General features: G+C 44.0%; 1 protein-coding gene across 11 annotated transcripts in view; it reads right to left on the bottom strand.

Moving 5' to 3' along the window:
• Positions 1 to 24,521, bottom strand: part of FER (FER tyrosine kinase) — a 460,890-nt gene that overhangs the window by 360,271 nt on the left and 76,098 nt on the right. For 7 of the 11 annotated variants that reach the window (XM_073624598.1, XM_073624589.1, XM_073624588.1 and 4 more), the window contains one exon: positions 1,974 to 2,250. In XM_073624598.1, coding sequence (XP_073480699.1) covers positions 1,974 to 2,180 — 207 coding nt within the window. In that variant the 5' untranslated portion in view covers positions 2,181 to 2,250. Of the gene's footprint in view, positions 1 to 1,973; positions 2,251 to 9,353; positions 9,493 to 24,521 lie in introns of those variants that run through there. The other 4 variants (XM_073624593.1, XM_073624592.1, XM_073624597.1 and 1 more) reach the window with 2 other exon arrangements.

Below are 24,521 nucleotides of genomic sequence, written 5' to 3'. Positions count from 1 at the left end.
CCATTACCAGTAAAAACATTTTTAAAAAATAAATGAAAAAAGCCCAAAAATGTATCCCATATTTTGGAGATACTATAACTTTTGAGCAAACCAATCAATATACGCCTATTGAGATTTTTTTTTACCAAAAATATGTAGCAGAATACATATTGGCCTAAACTGATAAATACGTTTAATATTTTTTATTGAATATGTTTTGTAGCAGAAAGTAAACTCAAAACATGCAACCTGTAGAATTTTTTAAACATCGCCGATGGAGATTTTTAAGGGTAAAAGTTTGACGCCATTCCATGAGCGGGCGCAATTTTGAAGCGTGACATGTTGGGTATCAATTTACTTATAACATTATCGTAACATCTTTCACAATATAAAAAAAATGGGCTAACTTTACTGTTGTCTTATTTTTTAATTCAAAAAAGTGAATTTTTTCCAAAAAAAAGTGCGCTTGTAAGGCCGCTGCGCAAATACGGTGTGAAAAAAGTATTGCAACGACCGCCATTTTATTCTCTAGGGTGTTTGAAAAAAAACAATACATAATGTTTGGGGGTTCAAAGTAATTTTCTAGCAAAAAAAAAAACTGTTTTAAACTTGTAAAAGCTAAAATCTCAAAACGAGGCTAGTCCTTAAGTGGTTAACTGGTTGCATTCGATGGCAGTACTGCCCCAACGTGACAAGGGTACCATTTTTTTCTGCAGTATGTGTGCACTCATGTCCGGTTGCCTATGTTTTCTACCATGCCCTCAACCGCAAGTGGAAACAAGCCTTAACTCACATCAACATATCAAAATTCCCCGCAAACTGCACTTAAAATTATTTCTGACATTCCAAAAGGCCACTCAGACTCTGATATCATACTTCTTTCTGGCAGCCCAAACTGCCTTACCTAGGGCCTGGAAATCTAACTCACTCTATGAAGCTAGTCAAACAAAATTAGGGTGATTGAGAAATTATCTAGCATTCTACTTGATTAAAAACACACACGCACACACACACACACACACACACACACACACACACACACAGCATTTCCTGAACCTCAATCATAATCCTGTACCCCAAATACGTGTACTTCATACGATTACTCTTCTCTTGTAAGTCTCCAAATAGAAATACAGATATAGTGATTAAGGTGCAATCTTAGAATCAAGTCTATACCTTTTTTGTATGCCCATAGTCTCCAAAACCAGTACAGTACTAAATGGGGGTACACACAATGAGAAAAATCGGAAGAAAAGCATAATCATTCAATTTTCGTATAGTGTGTACACAACTTTCAACATCCAATCCAAACTTTGCAAACGAAAATTTCCAAATGGACAAACTCCAAAATTTTTCGCGTACATGAACAGAAGTTCATTTAATGTGTTTCATTTAATGTGTACCACTATTGTATGATTTTCGTACAAGAAAAAAATCAGGAACATAAGACAAATGCATGATCCGAAACAGCAAACTACAAAAAAAAAAAAAAAAAAAAGGCCTTTGCCGTATGAGAATTTCCGTGCATTATTTCCTTCCTTAATTCCGACTTGCTGTGAAACAAGGAAAATTAGACGATCGTTCGCCCGATTTTCTCATAGTGTGTACCAGCCTTAAGACTCATGTAACCTACAATGCTCAAAATATTTAGTTTTTTTAAACAATCATTAGTTATGTGGAAAATCAAATATTGGACGTTCCAATCTCCATATTTGTGCAAGCAGTAAGTTTGTAAAAGAAAAATGTGAAGCTGCTTCAGTAGCCACTTTTGCCTGACATAAATTAATAAATAACTGTATAAAGAACACAGTTTTTAAAGTGAGAGCCAAGGGCAAGGTTAAGTTTGTCCGTCCATGAAAATGAGTAGGATACCATATAAATCATTCAGGGTTAGCAAGCATATATTTAATCCTACACCACTATCCTCTGTAACAATTACAAAATGTGCTCATGCTTCCTTCTTTGTAGTCTTATCTGAGAACAAAAATGATTACCTTAGACACGCTGCTAATGTAGTCAAGCTGCGGAGCGCTCTCCTTATCAACCTGGTTACAGAGGTTCTGCAGTGTTGATGCATAGTCCTTGTCACTCTTGATTCTTAAGGCCATGAACTTCTTCACAGTTTCCAGGAGCCGCAGTTCCCAGTCTTGCAATTTCAGCAAAGCATCGTGTGAAAATTGAAGATCCTTTCCAAACCCCATCTTCACCAAGGCACTTAAGAGGTCTGGTGAGGACAGAGAATTTGCTCTTGGTCAACACATACCCATATGCCTAAAAGAATCAAGGAGTAATCTTAAAAGCAGAACAGTAAATATGGCTTCAATATTTCTAAGGAAACAATTTTGACCACATCATCTCCATACAGTGGCAAAAATATAATTATTAGAATTTAAAATAAAAAACAAACTAAGTACAACTGCTTTCTGTCTGTCGTATATTGCATCATATTGTGAAATGGCTATCGTTTAAGATTAGCTGTACTATTTTTTACACATTTCCACATAGAAAGAGGAACACAAAGAGGAAGAGCTAATAAGCCAAATGAATAGCTAAAAAAGCGCTATGCAAAATATAAAATAAAAAAAAAATAAAATAAAATAAACCCGTAGAAAGTTGCTTTTGGGAGTTTATGTCTGAATGTATATGTCATTAGGCCGTTTCATCTGGATCTGTCAGTTTTTCAGACGGATCCAGACTGAACCTCAATGCATGCCTATGGGTGGGCAGATGTAAACAAATAAATATCCATTTACATCTGCCTACATCTATTTTTTGGGGGTTTTTTTGTTTGTTTTTTTTAATGGAACAAGGCTGCATTCTCATCAAGTTAAATGGATCTGAATGGATATGGATCTGAATGGATGTTGTCCATTCCTTATATGTCTGCTTTTAGGGGAGAAATATACTATTTATAATTTTGACACCTATGATCAATTTCTTTAACTAAAAAGGATGCAAAAACAGATGTATACTGATGTAAACATAAGCATCTGTTCGCACTACCCACACACTGACCGCGAGTTGCATAGTGTGCAGGCAGCTGTTTGTTTTTGGTATAGTGAATCAAGGTCACACAGTTTTTGTTTCGGCAACTCAGTGCTCAGTTTGAAGCTGTGGAGCTTGGTGTAAGTGGAGCTGGATTAAGTGGGAGTTAAAAACAAGAGTTCAAAACAGGAGGTTATAACAGGGTTCATAGTACCTGTGTAGTTTGAGTATCTGAGTGTTGTCTGAGTAGTGTGTGTGGATCGTTAGTACTTGTGTATTGTGTACCTGTGTATTGTCTTGTCGTGTACCTGTGTATTGTCTTGAGTATTAGTGCCAGGAAGCTAGCTGTTGGGTAATTTGGACAGGGTAAAATCCCCAAATCCTCACTAAATTTAATAGGTACGATGCCCGGCGGGTGTGGAGAGGCGACTCTTTGTACATCTTGCCGCATGTATGCGTTCCTTGATCATCCGATCGAGGGCGAATACTGCTGTGCAAAATGTAAGCACATTGTTTCCCTGGAAGCCCAGGTTCTGAATCTGGGGAAGCAACTGTCAGCACTGAGAAGTCCCTCCATACTAAAGGTGAGCCAGGAACGTACACGGCAGGTGCCGGCAGGGGCCAGCACAGAGGCGGGTGGAGACAAAGAGGTGCAGGCACTAGCAAAGAGTAGATGGGTGACAGTCAGGAGGAGTAGAGGGGGAAGTGCCAGGGAGGCCGATCCAGGACTGGAGCATCCCAATAAGTACGCTCCATTGAGTGACATTGGTGTAACCAGTCAGGGACCAGCACTGCTGGAGATGAGGGACTCTCCTAGCTGCCAGGGGAAGAACTCCTCCAGTGAGAGTGGGGGGGCAGCAAAGGGAAAGGAAAGACAGATTCTGGTGGTAGGGGACTCAATTCTTAGAAGGACAGAGAGGGCAATCTGTAACCAAGACCTGAAGCGCCGAACAGTATGTTGTCTACCGGGCGCTCGGGTTCGGCACACCACGGATCTTGTGGACAGATTACTGGGAGGGGCTGGGGAAGACCCGGCTGTCATGGTGCACGTTGGCACCAATGACAAAGTCAGAGGCAGATGGAGTGTCCTAAAGAACGATTTTAGGGACTTAGGAGCTAAATTGAGGAAAAGGACCTCCAAGGTAGTGTTCTCAGGAATACTACCGGTACATCGAGCCACACCAGAGAGGCAGAGGGAGATTAGGGAAGTAAACAAGTGGCTGAAGAGCTGGTGTAGTAAGGAGGGGTTTGGGTTCCTGGAGGACTGGGCCTACTTCTCAGTCGGTAACCGGTACTATAGAAGGGAGGGACTGCACCTAAATGAGGAGGGTGCAGATCTGCTGGGAATGAAGATGGCCAAAAAGTTAGAGGGGTTTTTAAACTAGGCGATGGGGGGGAGGGTCCAGAGACAGTGATAGCCAGCGCGGAAGATATTCCAGAGGGTAGTATTGGGGGCATTAGTGGTAGGTTAACCAAAGCACAAAAACACAAGGTGAGTATAGTAGCAAGTCCAAGTTGCAATCTTGAAACACCCAATACGAGGACAATATGCGACCGGTCTAAACTATGTGGCATGTTCACCAATGCCAGGAGCCTGGCGGACAAGATGGGTGAACTAGAGATACTGTTGTACAAGGAGGATTTGGATTTTGTGGGAATTTCAGAGACCTGGTTCAACAGCTCTCATGATTGGCTGGCAAACATTCAAGGGTATACCCTATACCGCAAGGATAGAGAGGGTAAAAAAGGGGGAGGGGTATGCCTATATATCAAGAATAATGTACAAGTGAATGTGAGAGATGACATCACTGAGGGGGCTAGGGAGGAGGTGGAATCTTTATGGGTAGAGCTCCAAAGGGATGAAGCTAAGGGGAAAATAATACTGGGAGTATGCTATAGGCCCCCTAACCTGAGGGAGGAAGTGGAGACGGATCTCCTATCACAAATTGGATTAGCAGCAAGGATGGGAAGTGTTATCATAATGGGGGATTTTATTTATCCAGACATAGACTGGGCGGGGGGAACCACGCATTCATTTAAGGCTCGCCAGTTCCTTAGTGTCTTGCAGGACAATTTTATGGGTCAGATGGTAGACGCACCAACTAGAAATAAAACATTACTAGATCTACTGATTACCAACAATACAGACCTGATAACAGATGTGGAAATACGGGGCAATTTAGCTAACAGCGATCACAGGTCAATTAGTTTCAGTATAAATCACACAAATAGGAGACATGAAGGGAACACAAAGACACTGAATTTCAAAAGAGCCAACTTCCCTAAACTACAAACCTTGCTAAAAGGCATAAATTGGGATAAAATATAAGGAACAAAGAATACGGAGGAGAGATGGGTTTGCTTTAAGAGCATATTAAATAAGGGCATTAGCCAATGTATTCCATTGGGTAATAAATTTAAAAGAGCGAACAAACATCCTGGATGGCTTAACTCCAATGTAAAAAATGCATATAAAAGCAAAGGAGAAGGCCTTCAAAAAATACAAGGTTGAGGGATCATCCACAGCATTCAGAATTTATAAAGAATGCAATAAGAAATGTAAGGGTGCAATTAGGATGGCTAAGATAGAACATGAAAGACACATAGCAGAGGAGAGCAAAAAAAATCCCAAGAAATTCTTTAAGTATGTAAACAGTAAAAAAGGGAGGACAGACCATATTGGCCCCATAAAGAATGAGGAAGGACATCTGGTTACAAAGGATGGGGAGATGGCAAAGGTATTGAATTTATTCTTCTCCTCAGTCTTCACGAGTGAATCGGGGGGCTTCAGTAACCAAAACTGCAGTGTTTATCCTCATGACACAACACAGGAAGCACCTACATGGTTAACAGAGGACGGAATTAAAATTAGACTTGAGAAACTTAACATTAATAAATCACCGGGACCAGATGGCTTGCATCCGAGGGTACTTAGGGAACTCAGTCAGGTGATTGCCAGACCGTTGTTCCTAATTTTTACAGGCAGTCTATTGACTGGAATGGTACCAGCTGATTGGAGAAAAGCCAATGTAGCACCAATATTTAAAAAGGGCCCAAAAAACATCCCTGGGAATTACAGACCAGTTAGCCTAACATCAATAGTATGTAAACTCTTGGAGGGGATGATAAGGGACTATATACAAGATTTTAGTAATAAGAATGATATCATTAGCAGTAATCAGCATGGATTCATGAAGAATCGTTCTTGCCAAACCAATCTATTAAACTTCTATGAGGAGGTGAGTTGCCATCTAGATAAAGGAAGGCCCGTAGACGTGGTGTATCTGGATTTTGCAAAAGCATTTGACACAGTTCCCCATAAACGTTTACTGTACAAAATAAGGTGCGTTGGCATGGACCATAGGGTGAGTACATGGATTGAAAACTGGCTACAAGGGCGTGTTCAGAGGGTGGTGATAAATGGGGAGTACTCAGAATGGTCAGGTGTGGGTAGTGGGGTTCCCCAGGGTTCTGTGCTGGGACCAATCCTATTTAATTTGTTCATAAACGACCCGGAGGATGGGATAAACAGTTCAATCTCTGTATTTGCAGACGATACTAAGCTAAGCAGGGCAATAACTTCTCCGCAGGATGTGGAAATCTTGCAAAAAGACCTGAACAAATTAATGGGGTGGGTGACTACATGGCAAATGAGGTTCAATGTAGAAAAATGTAAAATAATGCATTTGGGTGGCAAAAATATGAATGCAATCTATACACTGGGGGGAGAACCTCTGGGGGACTCTAGAATGGAAAAGGACCTTGGGGTCCTAGTAGATGATAGGCTCAGCAATGGCATGCAATGCCAAGCTGCTGCGAATAAAGCAAACAGAATATTGGCATGCATTAAAAGGGGGATCAACTGCAGGGATAAAACGATAATTCTCCCACTCTACAAGACTCTGGTCCGCCCGCACCTGGAGTATGCTGTCCAGTTCTGGGCACCAGTCCTCAGGAGGGACGTACTGGAAATGGAGCGAGTACAAAGAAGGGCAACAAAGCTAATAAAGGGTCTGGAGGATCTTAGTTATGAGGAAAGGTTGCGAGCACTGAACTTATTCTCTCTGGAGAGGGGATATGATTTCAATTTACAAATACTGTACTGGTGACCCCACAATAGGGATAAAACTTTTTCGCAGAAGAGAGTTTAATAAGACTCGTGGCCACTCATTACAATTAGAAGAAAAGAGGTTTAACCTTAAACTACGTAGAGGGTTCTTTACTGTAAGAGCGGCAAGGATGTGGAATTCCCTTCCACAGGCGGTGGTCTCAGCGGGGAGCATTGATAGCTTCAAGAAACTATTAGATAACCACCTGAATGACCGCAATATACAGGGATATGTAATGTAATACTGACACATAATCACACACATAGGTTGGACTTGATGGACTTGTGTCTTTTTTCAACCTCACCTACTATGTAACTTTATTTGCAGTGCACAAAGTGACACTTCATTCATATCACACAACACGACATGTGGTACCTTCCTCCTGTGTGCTGCAAATTAAAGGCAGCATGTTTGCATTTTAGTCACAGCTTACTGCACCATGCCTCCTGTTTTCTATGTGCCCTAGCAGTGGCTGGCACTCTACCAGTGCGGAAATCCGGCAATCACCACACTAGTGTGAACAAGCAGGAAAGGAGCTAAACTGAACTGAGGTACAAACTGATGTAACCTGAATCCGTGACTGAACAGACCCTAAATTCAGACAGGATATAGGAAAAGTTAAACTAGGAAGTCACATCTAATTTAAAAGAGATATTAAAAAGACAGATTTTTTTTTAAATAACAAAAATTGTATACTTGCTTGCTTTGTGTAGTGGTTTTGCACAGAGCAGCACCGATCCTCCTTTTCTTGGATCCCCCGCCAGCGCTTCTGGCTCCCTTACTTCTGCCCCTATAGCAAGCAGCTTGCTATAGGGGTTCCAGAGCTGCTGCTGTGTGTCCATTCACACATGGAGCACGGCTCCGCCTCATCACCCGCTCTCTCCTCACTGGCTGTGACTGACTGTAGTGGGAGCCAATGAGGAGAGAGAGAACCGGGAGAGCCGCTGCCCTTGTGCACATCGCTGAATCAAGATCGGGCTTAAGTATTGGGAGGGCTGGGGAGGTGCTGCTGCACACAGAAGGTTTTTTTTATCTTCATGTATAGAATGCATGAAGATAAAAAAAACATAATTCTTTACAACCACTTTAAGTGTACAGCAAATCTCAACAACTTAAATAACCCTGTCATGAGAGAATTAGTTGCCACTGCTGACCTTTCCTAATAAGAATACTGGTGCAGAAATTGCTAGATCTAAAAGCACCAATTCGTATTTAGGGGATTTAGGATCTGACACCAAAAAAAAACAACATAGCCAGAGCCAGGTGTAAGGTAGTACCGATGAAGGATAACATGGTCCTGGAAAAATAATCTAGCCTCCTAGCTATATAGCGCTTTGGAGAAGGTGCATTTTCCGCTGGTATGGTGGTTACCTTAATTGGGCATGAAAATGGTCAGGATCAACGACACAAATAGACCATTTCTCAACAAACACACACTCTATCTAGGAGGGGTGAAGAGCTTTTCAGTGAGCTTCAAGTCCTTAAGGAAGCAGGCCATACAGTATTACCCATTCATCGATGGGGAATCTTTTATGGCCAGCTTCAGATTTGTTTCTGCATTTATCAGATGAAACAGACTCTCTTGGCATAGGTGTAACGGATACAGAAAGACCTCTTCACTCAAAGACAAGACAGACTCAGAGGGTCAGCGGTAGACCTACTGGAAGCAACCAAAGCAGCAGGCAAGTCAGATTCAGACCCCGCTAGGAAAAGCACCGTAGCATGCGTGTGGCCTCTATGCCAAGAAACCAACTAAGCAATCTAAGACGTGAATGTCTGCATGACCAAGAAAAAGCCTCTGCAGAAAGCTGCAAGGAGGCATCTATTATTTACGGAGTAGGGAAAGACTCTAATTAGGGGACTAAAACATTAGAGGCGAATTGGACTCATAGCTATGGAGACCCTCATGATGAAGGAATGAAGTGATATGTAACAAAACACTGCGCTTTATATAGAACAAAGGTAAATAAGCAGCATACTTTGTGACAAACAACTAAAGATATGATTAAAAAATGCAGCGCTAAACAATAATATAACTAAAACAGCCTACATAAGTCCATGTAAGAGTATTAGTTGAACAATGTGATGGAAAATTAAAAAGTCCAAATTGTAAAAATAGTGAATAAATCAAGTGTTAACTCTTGTCCATACATAATAAGTAGGACGATAATGGATGGTTGGAGACCCACAGGACCCAGAGAATGTAGTGTAGATCCATAAGGCTGGGCTGGCATCAACGATATTATACATCCAAACAATAAAGAAGATGGGTACTCTTACCGAAAGGAGTGGGCTCCCCTGTCAGCGACATGGAGTCAATCAGGCAATGAGCCCCATCGGGCTGGGACAGGAAATCCAAGGTGTAGAAACGGACGAGATGAACTTCCGTCACCAGGAACACCAAGAAACACACGGTAGGTGCCAAGGATGGAGATTTCCAAGTGTGGAATGGCTGGGCAGCACTGGTCCCCAGTTGAAGACCATTGGGTCGAAACGCGTAGGGCGGTACCCCTACTCCATGCTGCCTTTGTTCTTAATTTTGTGATCACTACTTTTATTGTTTGTGGCAAGCAAGGTGCCCCCTGTGAGATCCTGAAGAAAGGACACACAAAGAAACCGTTTGTCTAATGGAAGTGGCTTCTTTACATACACTTTAATGGTTCTGGCTACATCCATGCAATTTAGAGAGACTTCCTTTGGATGCTTAGGAGCAGGGCGCAAGGATGGCATAACGGATAAAAAATCTCATGTACATTAGTATTCAGGCTCAGTTCATATTGGTGCGATGTGTAAACCCTGCTAATCCAGTGCAGGTTCCCGTATCGCACCAAAATCACCGGCGGTTCACACTGCCCTATGCGAACCGCTGGGAGCGTCAATACAGTGAACCAGCCCTTACAGCCTTTGCCATGACACTCAAAATTTAACTCAGGTGCAGCTTGTTTCCACTGATCATCCTTGAGATGTTTCTACAACTTGATTGGAGTCCACCTGTGGTAAAATCAGTTGCTTGGACATGATTTGGAAAGGCACACACCTGTCTATATAAGATCCCGTAGTCAACAGTGCATGTTGGAGCACAAATCAAGCAATGAAGTCCAAGGAATTATCTGTAGACCTCCAAGACCAGATTACATCGAGGCACAGATGTTGCAGCATTTAAGGCCCCAATGAGCACAGTGGCCTCCATCATCCCTAAATGGAAGAAGTTTGGAACCACCAGGACTCTTCCTAGAGCGGGCAGCCTGGTCAAACTGAGCAAAAGGGGGATAAGGGCCTTAGTCAGGGAATTGACCAAGAACCTGATGGTCACTCTGACAGCGCTCCAATGTTTCTCTGTTGAGAGAGAAGAGGAGAACCTTCCAGAAGAACAAATATCTCTGCAGCACTCGACCAATCAGACCTGTATGGTAAAGCCACCAGTAGGAAGCCACTCCTCAGTAAAAAGTACATGACAGCCCGTCTGGACTTTGCTAAAAGGCACCTGAAGGACTCAGACCATGGAAAACAACATTCTCTGGTCTGATAAAAAATGATTGAACTTTTTGGCCTGTATGGCAAACATCATATCTGGAGGAAACCAGGTACCGCTCATCACCTGGCCAGTACCATTCCTACCGTGAAGCATGGTGGTGGCAGCATCATGCTGTGGTGAGGTTTTTCAACAGCAAAAACTGGAAGACTAGTCAGGATTGAGGGAAATATGAATGCAGCAATGTACAGAGACATCCCTAATAAAAACCTGCTCCAGGACCACAGACTGGGGTGAAGGTACACCTTCCAACAGGACAACGACCCTAAGCACACAGCCAAGATGACAAAGGAGTGGTTATGGGACAACTCTGAATGCCCTTGAGTGGCCCAGCCAGAGCACAGACTTGAACCCGATTGAACATCTCTGGAGAGATCTGAAAATGGCTGTGCACCGACGCTCCCCATCCAACCTGATGGGGCTTGAGAGGTCCTGCAAAGAAAAATAGGAGAAACTGTCCAAAAATAGGTGTGCCAAGCATCATACTCAAAAAGACTTGAGGCTGTAATTGGTGCCAAAGGTGCTTCAACAAAGTATTGAGTAAAGGCTGCAAATACTCATGTACATGTGATTTTTTTCGTTTTTTATTTTTAACAAGTTTAGAAGTTTTGTTTTTTTTTTTTCACTGTAATTTTCGTGATTTTATTTCATAATAAAGCTTACCTGTGGGTAAAATGAACATCTCCTAACGATTCATACTAGCACGTTATGATATTACCTTGGAAAAGGAAAAATTTTTTTTTTTGTTAACAGCTTCCTTGGGGTGGGGGGGGGGGGGGTTGGTAAAATATCAGGGGTTTTGAGACAGAGAATGAGACTGAAAAAGCATTTAATGTAGAAAGATGGGTGAGGGGTAAGTGGTGCTGCCAATTTATGTAAAAAAAGATGTATAGTGCCTCACATATTAAATTCCTATGTATACTCAATGTGAAATAGATTGATAAAAATCAACAAATGCAAATATTCATATAAAAAAGTGCAAAGTGCTTAGTAGTGCAAAAAAAGTGACCATTAAATAATTCCAATAAGCAAGCTGAAATAACTTCACGTGGTACAAAAAAAAATATGCTCTGGTGCAAGTACTCTGTGACCTAACTTCCAAAGGGACTTGTGCCTGGATCAAAAACAGCTTAAGAGCAAAATAGGTGAATTTTACTCATGCTCCCCTCTCAGTTCCACACTTACCGGAAAGATGCACCCCTGCAGGGGTAAAGCGCATACAAGCTAGATAATAAAAAAAATAGGATATTTATAACAGCTTACCTGTAAAATCCTTTTCTTTGAAGTACATCACGGGACACAGAGCCATAGTAGTTAATATGTGGGTTATAGGCCACCTTCAGGTGACGGACACTGGCACACCCAAAGACAAAAAAAGCGCACTCCCTATATAACCCATCCCACTGGTGGGAGTACCTCAGTTTCATAGCAAAGCAATACACGTGAATACCAAAGAAGGGAGGGACCTCTGTGTCCCGTGATGTACTTCAAAGAAAAGGATTTTACAGGTAAGCTGTTATAAAAATCCTATTTTCTTACTGTACATCACGGGACACAAAGCCATAGTAGTTACTATGTGGGATGTCCCATAGCAATGCCAACTGAAGGGAGGGAGACACAACAAAAGTAGGGCACCAAGAAACTAGAGGACTTCTACTGCAGCCTGCAGTACACTATGACCTTTTACATCTACTTAATAGAATCTGGTAAATGTATGGACTGAAGACCAAGTTGCGGCCTTGCAGATCTGAGCCATGGAGGCATTGTGATGCACTGCCCAAGAAGCACTAACAGCCCTGGTGCAGTGCGCTTTAATATGAAAAGGAGGTATTTTCCTTTTTAAACCATAAGCTTGAACAATGACTTGACAAATCCATTAAGAAATAGTAGATTTCGATGCTTTCTGTCCTCTTTTAAGACCGCCTGGCAATATAAACAAAACATCTGTTTTACGAATTGACTGCCCTCACCACATCAAGAGAATGTAGTGACTTTTCTTCACAGAACGAGGTTCTGGAAAAAATGAAGGCAGAATAATATCCTGACACTACCTTCGGTAGGAAATTAGCATGAGGCCGCAATACAACATTATCCTTATGAATAATCAAATATGGCTCTTTACAAGAAAGAGCAGCCAACTCTGATACTCTTCTTGCAGAAGATATGGCAACCAAGAAAATTATTTTCCTCGTCAAGAGGACCAAGGGAATATCTCGAATTGACTCAAAAGGCTGTTTTTGTAAAGCCAACAGGACTAAATTTAACTCCCAAGGGTTCAGGGGTGATTTAACTGGGGGATTAATCCGCGTTACCCCCTGAATAAAGTTACGAACCAGAGAGTTTGAAGCAAGTGGTCGTTGAAACAACACCGATAAGGCTGACACCTGGCCCTTGATAGTACTCAAGGCCAGCTTCATTTCCAATCCCATCTGTAGAAATTCCAGGATCCTACCTATGACATACTTTCTGGGGTGCCAACCCCTGGATTCACACCAGGAGACATATGCCTTCCAGACTCTATAGTATATGACTCTGGAGGCCGGCTTCCTAGCATTAACCAAAGTAGAAACTGCTGAAGCTGGGAGCCCACGGTCTTTTAGAATGTGGGTCTCCATCGCCAAACAGTTAAATTTAGCATTTGTAAGGTAGGATGGAATACCGGACCTTGCTATAGAAGGTATGGCCACAGTGGTGGGATCCAAGGGTCCCCTACCGCCATCTTTATGTTCTCGGCAAACCTAGATCTCCTGGGCCACCAGAATTACCTCCTTCCCTTCTTGCTTGATCCTGCGAGGGAAGACGCGGAAGCAGCAGAACAGGAGGGAACGCATAGATCAGTGAAAACTAATCCCACAGAAGGACCAAGGCATCTGTTTCATATGCCATCGGATCCCTTGTCCTTGACACAAAGTTGTCGATCTTGTTGTTGAACCTGGACGCAAACAGACCCATGTCCACAACTCCCCATTTCTGACATATTGAGGGAAATATGTTGGGATGAAGCAACCATTCTCCCGGGAACAATTGCTGGCGACTTAAGTAGTCCGCCTGCCAATTCTCTATCTCTGGAATGAGGATTGCTGATAGGCAAGGAATATTGTTTTCTGCCCCAGAAAAAATAGAGTTAGGTACCTGGTAACTCTCTCTCTAAGAAGTCTTCCAGGGCAGCATCTGAGAGATAGGCTCCTCCTCCCTGAAACAGTAAACACATTAGTCCACCATTATAAATTTCACAGTCTTACCTGCGTGCCTCAGTTGCATTAAAGCACCAAAGGAAATCTCAGTAGATCTTAAAAGCTCCCCCGTTGTACCTGGTATTTGTCTTTTCAAGGGTGGGAACTAGTGCTGCCCTGGAAGACTTCTTAGAAAGAGAGTTACCAGGTACCTAACTCTATTTTCTCGAATCGTCTTCCAGGGCAGCATCTGAGAGGATGTATCAAGCAATACTTACTAGGGTGGGGATAGAGACTGGAGCGCCTTGCGACCAAGTGCCTGGTCTTGGTCAGACAGCTGGTCTATGCGGTAGTGCCTTGCAAAGGCACTGAAGCTCGACCATGTCGCTGCCCTGCAGATCTGCTCCGGAGTTGCCCCTGCTTCCTCTGTGACCGAGATAGCACAGGCTCTGGTTGTGTGTGCTCTGATCCCGCTTGGCGGAGTGAGGTTTTGTGCCTCATAGGTCATCTGTATGGCCATTCTTATCCATCTGCTGATGGTATTCTTGGAAGCCTGTTTCCCTTTGTTGACTCCTGCATAAAAGGACAAAAAGGGAGGTCGTTCTTCGCCAATCCTTCGTTCTTTCGAAGTATGTTTTCCACGTCGAGTTTGTTGTAAGTGTCCTTTTTTCCCCTATCCATAGTTTTTGGAAGCAAAGGTATGATGATATTTTGGGTTCTATGGAATGTTGAGGGGAGCTTGGATAAGAAGGCCGAGACTGGAGAGAGAATTATTTTGTCTAAATGTATTAGGCAGTATGGTTCCATTATAGACAGTGCTTCGATTTAGCTCACTCTTCTGGCTGATACTAGGGCCACAAGAAGTACAGTCTTTAAGGTGAGGTTTTTGTCTGAGCTATCTTCCATCGGTTCAAATGGAGGGGAAAGAAATCCTCTAAGTACTGTGAGCATGTCCCGAGTTCTATTCAATTTGGCTGGTCTAGCTCTTTTGGATGACATCAGGAATCGCTTTATCAGCGGGTCCTCTGCTAGTCTTGTGTCCATGAACGAGGAGAGTGCTGCAACATGTACCTTCAGCGTACTTGGGGACATATTTTTGTCTGCTCCATCTTGTAGAAAATCCAGGATTGTTGGGATTATTCCTCTTTTGGAATACAGTTTGTTTCTGTTCCAGGAGACAAACTTTTTCCTCACTTTCTCATAGATCGCCCTAGTTACGGGCTTCCTGCTGTTTAGGATGGTATTGATCCCATTGTCTGACAATCCTTTGTTCTGAGGTCTCACCCCTTCAGTACCCAGACCGAAAGCTTCAGGATTCTGTGGTTTGGGTGGTTGACTGGGCTCTGTGATAGGAGATTTGGCCGGTCCGTCAGTGTCAGCTGAGGTTTTTCAAGTGGCTGAACCATGCCCTTTGTGGCCAGTGCAGTGCTATTAGAATCACCATTGCTCTCTCTGCCTTTATTTTTTGAATCACCCTTGGTATTGTGGCAGTTGGAGGGAATGCATAGCATAGTTGCCATCCCCAGCTCTAGTTGAAAGCGTCTACTCCGCTGTTGCCATCTGTGGGGTCCAGAAAGAAAAATGTTGGTGATTTTGCATTTGCTTTGGAGGCGAATAGATCTACCTCGGGTACTCCCCACTTTTGAGTGATTTGTGCGAAGGTCGCTTGGTTCAGAGACCACCCCGTCTGTTTTGTGGTCTTCTGGCTCAGGAAGTTTGCCAGCGCATTGTCTGTTCCTTTCAGATAGATACCTGATATTGACTTTGATTCTGCCCATAGTAGGATTTTCTCCGTCACCTTCATCAAGCTTCGGGACTTTGTCCCACCTTGCCTGTTTAGGTATACCACAGTCGTGAGGTTGTCCGATTGTAACTTTACATTTCTCCCCCTGTATTGCTGGTTTTAACGCTTTTAATGCTTCCCCCACAGCTTTTAGCTCTCTCATGCTTGAGGAGGCTTGGGACCATTAGGAGGTCCATTTTCCCTGTGAGAAGAGGCCCTCCAAGTGTGCCCCCCCGTTTAGGGCATTGACATCGGTGGTGATCCCGATTGGCTCAGATTGGGCCCATTTGCATCCTTCGATGTATCGAAGTAGATTGAGCCACCATTGTAGTGTTAGTTTGACTGTGGTTGGAACAGGAATGGACCTGTCTAGGGATGAGTGGCTGCCATCCCACTGGGACAGAATGTAGTTCTGTAGAGATCTCGTGTGCATCTGTGCCCAGGTGATAGCTGGAATAGAAGACGTCATCAGTCCTAGTACGGCCATACCTTGTCTGATTGTTATGGCGTTGGTCCTTATTAGGAAGGGTACTGCCTGTGTGATTTTTTCGTTCTTTTCTTCCGTTAGGAAGGTTTTCGTTAGTCTGGAGTCCAGTATATAGCCCAAAATATAAATACCACTTACTGGCTTGGGGTCATCTGTGACTTTTCTGCATTTATTATCCATCCCCGGTTTTGCAGATAGGACATACTTGTGCACAGGTTGTTCTCTAGGGCCTCTGCTGAGTCCGCAAAGAACAGTAAATTGTCTAAATATGGTATTATGCCAATACCTTGTTGTTTTAGACCTTTTAACGCTTCTGCCATTATCTTTGAGAAGATTTTTGGTGCAGAGGAGATGCCGAAAAGAAGAGCTGTGTATTGTGGGTGCAGCGTAATTGCTGGCCCTTGTACTGCGAACCTCAGGAATTTTTGATGACCCTCCTTTATGGGGACATGTAGGTAGGCATCCTGTAGGTCTATTGTCGCCATAAATGTCCCCCGTGGAAGGATGTTCCCTAGGTGTCACTCTCCAGAAGTTCTTGAAGCTGGGTTAGCCAGGTTGATAAAGTCGGGGCTGTGCAGGTGGCAGCTATTGCCGGATTTCCATGGGGTCGTTTAAGGTACCCGCGTCGTCAAAGGCCAAGTCAGATTTATTTGTGACTTTTGCCAGAGAAGCATCCACTTTGGGGCATTTAGCCCAGGTTTTGGTGTCTGTCTCTGCAAACGGGTCTGCGTTTGACTGTGGCTGGCATGAAGAGTTTTTTCTCTGGGTCTTCCCACTTTTTTTTTTTTTTTTAAAGATATCTTTAAGAGTTTGGTGTACAGGGAATGTTCTAGGCTTCCTGGGTTGCAGCTCTTTATACATCTTATGCATTGTGAAAAGGATAAAGGAAGCTGCGCTAATAAATGGAAAGTCCATACAATTGCTTGTGGGTAAATCAGTAGACAGTTCAATCTAATGAATCAAACACCAGGGTGAACCAAATCAAACGTGCCACCACCTTAAGAAAAACCTGCTTACCAGCTGGCAAGCAAAGTCTGGCAGATGGCTTATACCCAGCCAGGGCCTTTGCTTGTACAGAAGATCAGCTGATGGGCTAAAAGCTGGATGGTTAATGGATGCTCAGAACCCTCCTGACATCATACGACCTTGGTCAGAGCTCCGGGACCGCCCGATCTCCCCCAACACCGCACCGGCAAAAATCACGTGAGTGAATTCTGCAGAGTTATGTTCTTTAATACCTAGCATGTCGGCTATGCTTTTAAAAGGCTATTCGTATCCTCTGATAGAAATAAAGTTGCCCTCTGAAACCGCATCTTCCTCGTCGGAGTCTGAGCAAAGTTCATTCTCCGATTCGGATTCATCCGAATCCTCTTCTTGTTCTGTCTGTTCCCTGTTACCTGAAGGAACGCATATCCGGTGGTAGACGGGGTATTGGTCTGCTTGATGGCGCTTCTAACTTTTTAATAGCTGAGCATAGAGGCGCCATAGTGCTCTGTATTTCTTTCTTGAAAGAGCTGAGCAGATCTTTCAGATACCCTTGCGATTCTTTGGCCACCATTTTGTCTATACATTTTTGATATAGGGGTTTTTTCCCCCATTCTGGGGAAAACCGGTGGCTGCACGAAGCACATGTTTTGTTGCTTTCCACTTCCCTTTCCCCAGGGGTCTTCGCCTGAAATCAAGCGCAAAAAAGGTTCCCGTGAGGTAGGCAGGTAAAGGCTGCCTGTAAGTAGGCAGTTTTAAAGTAAGGTTAAGACAGAGGTGACTCTGGAGAATTCTGGCTTAACTTGGAGCTGTCCTGGCTTGTAGGATCTGCAGGGCAGGGTGGAGAAGCGTCAGACATGGCCAGCCACCAGGATCCTCTGCTTAGAGGGGCCTTTTTTAACTGCTTCCTGCTTAAGCTCCGGCCCCGCCCCCAGCTAACCCGGTGCAGGTTGGTGGATATACCTGCACATGCCACTGCAATTGGTATCCTCCCTTTTGGGTCCAATAGGGAGGGGGACTCTGCTGCAGTATGCATTTATATTGATATATTTGCCATTGTTAAAAATGCTTTTTTTTTTTTTTTTTTTTTAATTCCCGCCCCCGGAAGTGATGTAACCGTAGCCCATTCTGAGTCCCTGGAAGCAGGCTCCAGGAAAATGGCCGCTAACCCAGAAGTGTCTCCGGCGCCATCTTGGTACACCCCACTGAGCCTCCAGGAGGAGAGGCTCGTTCTGCGGTGTGTAGAGGACGCCAATCGCCGCAGCGAAAACACCGGCGATCAAGCGGGCAGCGGGTGCGGACATCACGGGGGTAGGAGAGGAACAAAAAAATAAGCCATGAGGCACCTACCCATCCGGCGCGGCAGTAATCAGGGGGTGAGGCATCCATGCACCCACACCGCTGTACGCTCTTCATGTCTGGGAGTATGTTTCCAGAATTTGCAAATGGAGTTCCCTGGTGAAAAACTGCGGCAGGTCCCTTGAGCAGCGGCACGGGGGAAATGTCAGCGCATTATTGCAGCTTGGGGGGATGATTGCAGACCCCTCTGTAGGGGTGAAATCTCAGGCAGAGCATTACTGCTCTAATATTCTGCCCCTGCTCGCCCTCCCAAGGCCCGCAGGGCTGGATGGGATGCTGGCAGGGAGTCTCCTGCAACTAGCACAGAGACTGAAGTAAAATATGTTCCTTTTGCAGCTCCTGTGGATCCGGAGGAAACACAAACAACTGAGGCACGCAGCTAAGACTGTGAAATTTATAATGGTGGACTAATGTGTTTCCTGTTTCAGGGAGGAGGAGCCTCTCAGATGCTGCCCTGGAAGACGATTCGAGAAAATATAATTCACCTCTTTCTGGGCTGCACGACTCTTCGTGCCCCATTGGTGATTGATACAGGCCACCGCTGTGCCATTGTCGGATTGGATTCTGACAGAACAATTCCGTAGTCTGGTCGTGCAGGCCTCCAGGGCCAGGCGCACTGCCCGAATCTCTAAAATATTGAATGGCAAGGTCATCTCTGATTTGGACCATTTCCCTTGGACAGACGCTTCTTCCAGGACTGCTCCCCAGTCCATAAGGCTGGCATCTGTTGTTACCAGCTTCCAGGGGACCGGTAGAAAGGATTTTCCTTTTTAAAGATTCTTGGATATCAACCACCAATTGAGGCTCTGACGCACATTGGGGGATAAACGCATTGGGAGTCCAGAGCTTGGACCTTCTTGTTCCAAGTTGTTTGACAGGATACTGTTTTGTAGCGGTCTTGGGGTGAAACTGCGCATAAGGAACAGCCTCGAAAAAGGCCACCATCTTTCCCAACAATTTCATGCAAAGTCGAATAGAAGGATTCTTCTTTGTCTTGACAAACTGAATAAGTCCCTTTATGGAACTGATCCTTTCCTGAGGCAAGAACACCCTCTTCTGAGCTGTATTTATAATCAGCCCCAAAGTACAGCAATCTCCTTGATGGTTTTAAGGAGGATTTCTCTAGGTTGAGAATCCAACCTAGGTATTCCAGGTAGCTGACTGCAGTGACCAAAGTTTGGTTTAGGCAGGCTACCGATTGATCTATCAAGAGGAGATGGTCTAAGTAGGCTAGTATTGTTATACCTTGAGCACTTAGCCTGGCTAAAGGAGGAGCCGGGATCTTTGTAAATACTCGAGGTGAAGTAGCTAGACCGAAAGTCAGAGCTACAAACTGGAAATGAAGATCTTTTACCTCGAAGCGTAGAAATTTCTGGTGAGCGGGGAAAATCGGCACATGGAGATAAGCATCCTTTATGTCGATTGACGCCAGAAGTTCTCTCCCTTGTAGGATGGAGACTACTGATCGGATTGACTCCATGCGAAAGGAACGGATATTGAAAAAGCGGTTTATATCTTTGAGATCTAAAATGGGTCTGACAACCCCGTTTGGTTTGGGAACCGTGAACAGGTTTGAATAAACCCCAAACCTTGCTCTTTCAGTGGGACCACCGATATTACTCTTTGATACAAGAGATGATCCAAGGCTGGAAAGAGAGACTTCTTTTTCACTAGATCTCTGGGAACGTTTGATCTGAGAAAACGAGGAGGTGGGAACTCTCGGAACTCTAGCTTGTATCCTAGAGAAATTGAGGAAGCCACCCATCTGTCTTGACATTGTTCCTGCCAGATCTTTGAAAACTGTAGAAGCCTTCCCCCCACTAGAGCGAGCGGAGGCGCACCTTCATAATGATGGCTTTAGTATTCTGTTTTTTGGGTTTCTTCCCCCAGGTCCTTTTTTATCCTGGGACTGACCTTGAGGTCTACCTCTTGAACCTGATGGCAGAGGCCTTTGAGACTGCCTGGAGGCTGAGGCCCCGAGCACTGGAGAAGCAGCACGTTTAAAAGAAAAATGCTTAAACTTCTTTTTAACCGGTAAAAGGGAACTTTTCCAATTAGAAATTATTTGGATATACTTATCCAGATCATCTCCAAACAGCCGTTCACCATGAAAAGGGAAACTGGCCAAGAGCTTTTTGCATATCGCTTTGGCTGGCCAATTTTTCAACCATAGGATTCTATGCACATGTACCAGCCCTAGCATGAGCCGTGAGGTCTGCAGAATAGAATCTTTCATAGCGTCTACTGTGAAACACAACGCTTCTGATATCCCGGCCAACTCCTGGGCCTGCTGATCAGGACTAACTGAGTACCTCTATAAATTGGTCCTTTAAGGACTGAGATACTCCAATTGCTGCCAGTGCAGGTTGAACGACAGAACTTGCCAGTGCAATATAGTTTTTAAAAAGGAACTCCAACTTTTTATCCGTTGGATCCTTTAGCATATGAGCATTGTCTACTGGACAAGTTAGATTTTTATTTACAGATGATATAGCAACCTCAATTGCTGGAATTCCCCATTTCTTATAAAAAAAAAAAACTCTTCCTCCGTAGGATAAAGGATTGAAAACTTTTTCGGAGGAAAAAACTGTTTGTCTGGGTGCTCCCACTCAGAATACATTAGCTCCCTTAGCCATGAATGGATAGGAAAATAATGAACAGATTGGGGAGGCTTTAGTGAGCCCAAACCAGAAGTGGGCTCATCGACCGACTGAGTTATTGGCAGTAAAAATGTGGAGCAGACCAATTCAGTGAGAGGCTGTACCAACAATCTTTCCTGCAAACCTGACACTTCTGTATCAGGTTCTTCAGAAGAGGAGACATCAGCCTCTTCCTGGTCCTTTAAAAGGAATTCATCATCTCTTGCTCTTTGTTCCTCAGCAAGAGGGTGCTGAGCAATGGACGGGGTCCTGCTGCACTTAGTCCCACTTTGGGATGCAATTAAAGCATCAATTTTTTGCTCCAAGCTTAAAATGGTTGAGAAAAAAAAACCTTCTTAGTAATATACATAGGGGCTGCAGTGTTAGGAGTAGCTGCAACACTTGCCCCTCCTGATTGCTCACTCTGACCAGCCATATTACTCTCAGGGGAGGATGCCATCTTTTTTGTGATGTTCTAGGCTTCTGTGCGACTGTAGTAATCCTTTTAGAGCCCTTTTTTTAGGTGTTTTTCACCCCCTTCTGACCATAGCCCGATGCACAAAGCAGAGGTACTACCAGAAGGAATGCATCTGCTGCTTGAGCAATAGTCCAGCCCTGTCGTCGCTATTAATGCTCAGCCTGATGCAGTAGTAAATATGTAAAAAGGAATGCCTGTGTCACCAAACCTCTTATATGCCACCTTGCTCTTGCGTCCCTCCTGCAGCATGTAACAGCACAAATGGTGCCTTTTAAAACATAGCTTCCTGCGCTGGACGTTGGAGCCAACACCGCACTGAAACACCCCCCCCCCCCCATCACTTACGGCCCTTCCCCTCTTTTTTTTAAAAGAGCTCTTTCCCACGCGAGTGCAGGCTCCCGATCCTATGGGATCCACGGGGAGGGAGGAATGGCGAGGGGGGGTCTGGAGGGGTCTGTGCCGTTTGCGCCATTTTTTTTTTGTTTTTAAAAGCTTGTCGTGCTCTTTCCCCGAGCAGAGGGGGGAAAAAACGGCATAGGGGGGCGTTTGATGGGGAGAGGGAACACCCCCAGACTTACCGGAGGTCTGCTGCTTTCTGGACACAACGTGGGCTTTCTGAGAAGCATGAGACGGTAAGTGCTCAACACAGCCCCCAGTGGTGACACATAGGCATGACAACACTTACTAAATTTCAAGGAGACATTTCATAAGAAACATTTTAAAAATTTCTTAGAAGACTCCACTTACCTTTCCCGCCGCAGGGTTTTCTGTGGAAAACCAACAGACCCAATCTTCACCCTTCACAGTGGGTTCCGTTACACCTTCAAGAGCTTGGGATCCTTGAGGAAACCCACAATCCTGGACCTGTAATAGCACCACCACCAGTAAAAACTTTATGGCCTTAATACCATAAAGTACTGGATCCCAGGGTCCAGCTCTCTAAAAAGAGAAGCGTTACAGGCAAGACCTCGTTACTTCGGATACAAGGCCTGGGTACCATTCAATTCGGCCAACAAAGACACTTTGAATGGATCCGGCTGCATGGCTAGCCCCAGCAAGGATTGCTCCAGAGGAGCTCAGCACAGCACATCTTTACTAGTGACCAACACCTTAGACACTAGCGAAAAAAACTGAGGTACTCCCACCAGTGGGAGGGGTTATACAGGGAGTGCACTATTTTGTCTTAGGGCGTGCCAGTGTCCATCACCTGAAGGTAGCCTATAACCCACATAGTAACTACTATGGCTCTTATTTCTTATCGTACATCCCATGATGTACGATAAGAAATAAGGGCGGACACCATCATCCTTGAACTTGGAATGGTGAAAAGTGGATGTGTCAAGGGCTTCTCCAAATAAATGCCCCACGACAACAAAAATTGTTGTGGACTATCATGTCCTTTACTTATGTTTTACTTATCTTTTTCAATAAATTAATATTTTTATATTTACCTTGTCCAAATCCCTGGGTACCGAGATGCCCCATGACAACAAAAATTGTTGTAGACTATTTATTGGAGAAGCCCCTGACAAACTCCTCCACGGTGGGTTGGATCATATGGTGCATTCAATCGGTAACCATGTTACAGCTATAACATTGTTACTGATTCTCCATCACTACTGACAGTGCAAGGTTTAAAAATACTTTTTTGCTTTGATTGAATAAAAACTCATTTATGGATTTACACTATGAGTATCAATCTTTTCCATCCATCCTGTATGGTGTGAATGCACCATATTATCCAACCCACTGTGAAGGAGGTAACTTCACTGGAACAAAGACCAGAGGCAACTCTGCTTGAATGCGCTTTACCCCTGCCGTTGTGCATCTTTCCAGTAATTGTGGAACTGAGAGGGGAGCACGAGTGGAATTCACCTATTCTGCACTTAAGCTGTTTTTGATCCAGGCACAAGCCACTTTGGAAGTTACGTCACAGAGACACTATTTTTGTCGCTTTTGGACTGTGAATTACTTGCACCAGAGCATATATATTTTTACCACATGAATTTATTTCAGCTTGACTGGAATTATTTGATGGTCACTTTTTGCATTTTCTTTGCACTACTAAGCACATTGCACTTTTTTATATGAATATTTGCAGTAGACGATTTTTATCAATCCATTTCACATTGATTATACATAGGAATTTAATATGCGAGGCACTATACATCTTTTAAATTACATTAATTGGCAGTGCCATTTACCCCTCCCTCATCTTTCCACATTACATACTACCAGCTCCACCTAGTGGAGTTTTTGGGGTAGGCAGCAGCCATATTTATTTATATCTATACACTTTTACCAAAGTGTGTAATGAAGGTTTTTTTTTTTCTGAGAAAGCACTACCCAGTCCCTTTCTCTGAAGCCTCAGCTGCACTGCAGGAGAGTAAACAGGAGACAGAGGCTCCTGGTTATTCTTAAACTGAAGCATAGTAAACACAGTTTACAATGCTTTAGTTACGAATGGACATAGGAGTGGCCCGTAACAATCACTCACTGTGTTAATTCAGGAGAGAGGAGAGGGGGAGTAGGGAAGCCAGAAGCGCTGGGAGGGAAAAGTTGGCACCAGAGGAGCACACAGGGGGGTCCAGAAAGCAGGGGGAATCCAATGAACAGTGGGAGTGATATGTGCAATGGGATGGGGGGGAGGGGGGGATATTACAAGAACAGATCTCCTTGTGTGGCTCTCCATGAAGAAGCTGAAAAGCTGCAGGAGGGATAGAGACCCCATACTCACTACTGGATTTTCTGCAGATTTTTGTCAGATTTACCAAAACCATGTAGCGCAAGGGCCTGCCTGATTGTATACAAATTGAAACTCTTAAGGCTTGACCTCATATTATATGGTTTTGGTAAATCTGAAGATAACAATCTGCAGAAACTCTAATGCCCTGTACACACGGTCGGACACTGATCGGAAATTCCGACAACAAAATCCTAGGATTTTTTCCGACGGCTGTTGGCTCAAACTTGTGTTGCAAACACACCGTCACACAAAGTTGTTGGAAAATCC

The sequence above is a fragment of the Aquarana catesbeiana genome, linkage group LG01, assembly GCF_042186555.1.
Source record: "Aquarana catesbeiana isolate 2022-GZ linkage group LG01, ASM4218655v1, whole genome shotgun sequence".
In the NCBI taxonomy this organism is placed as follows: domain Eukaryota; kingdom Metazoa; phylum Chordata; class Amphibia; order Anura; family Ranidae; genus Aquarana; species Aquarana catesbeiana.
The sequence above is the reverse complement of the archived record's forward strand: the minus strand, read 5'-3'. Positions and strand labels throughout refer to the sequence as shown.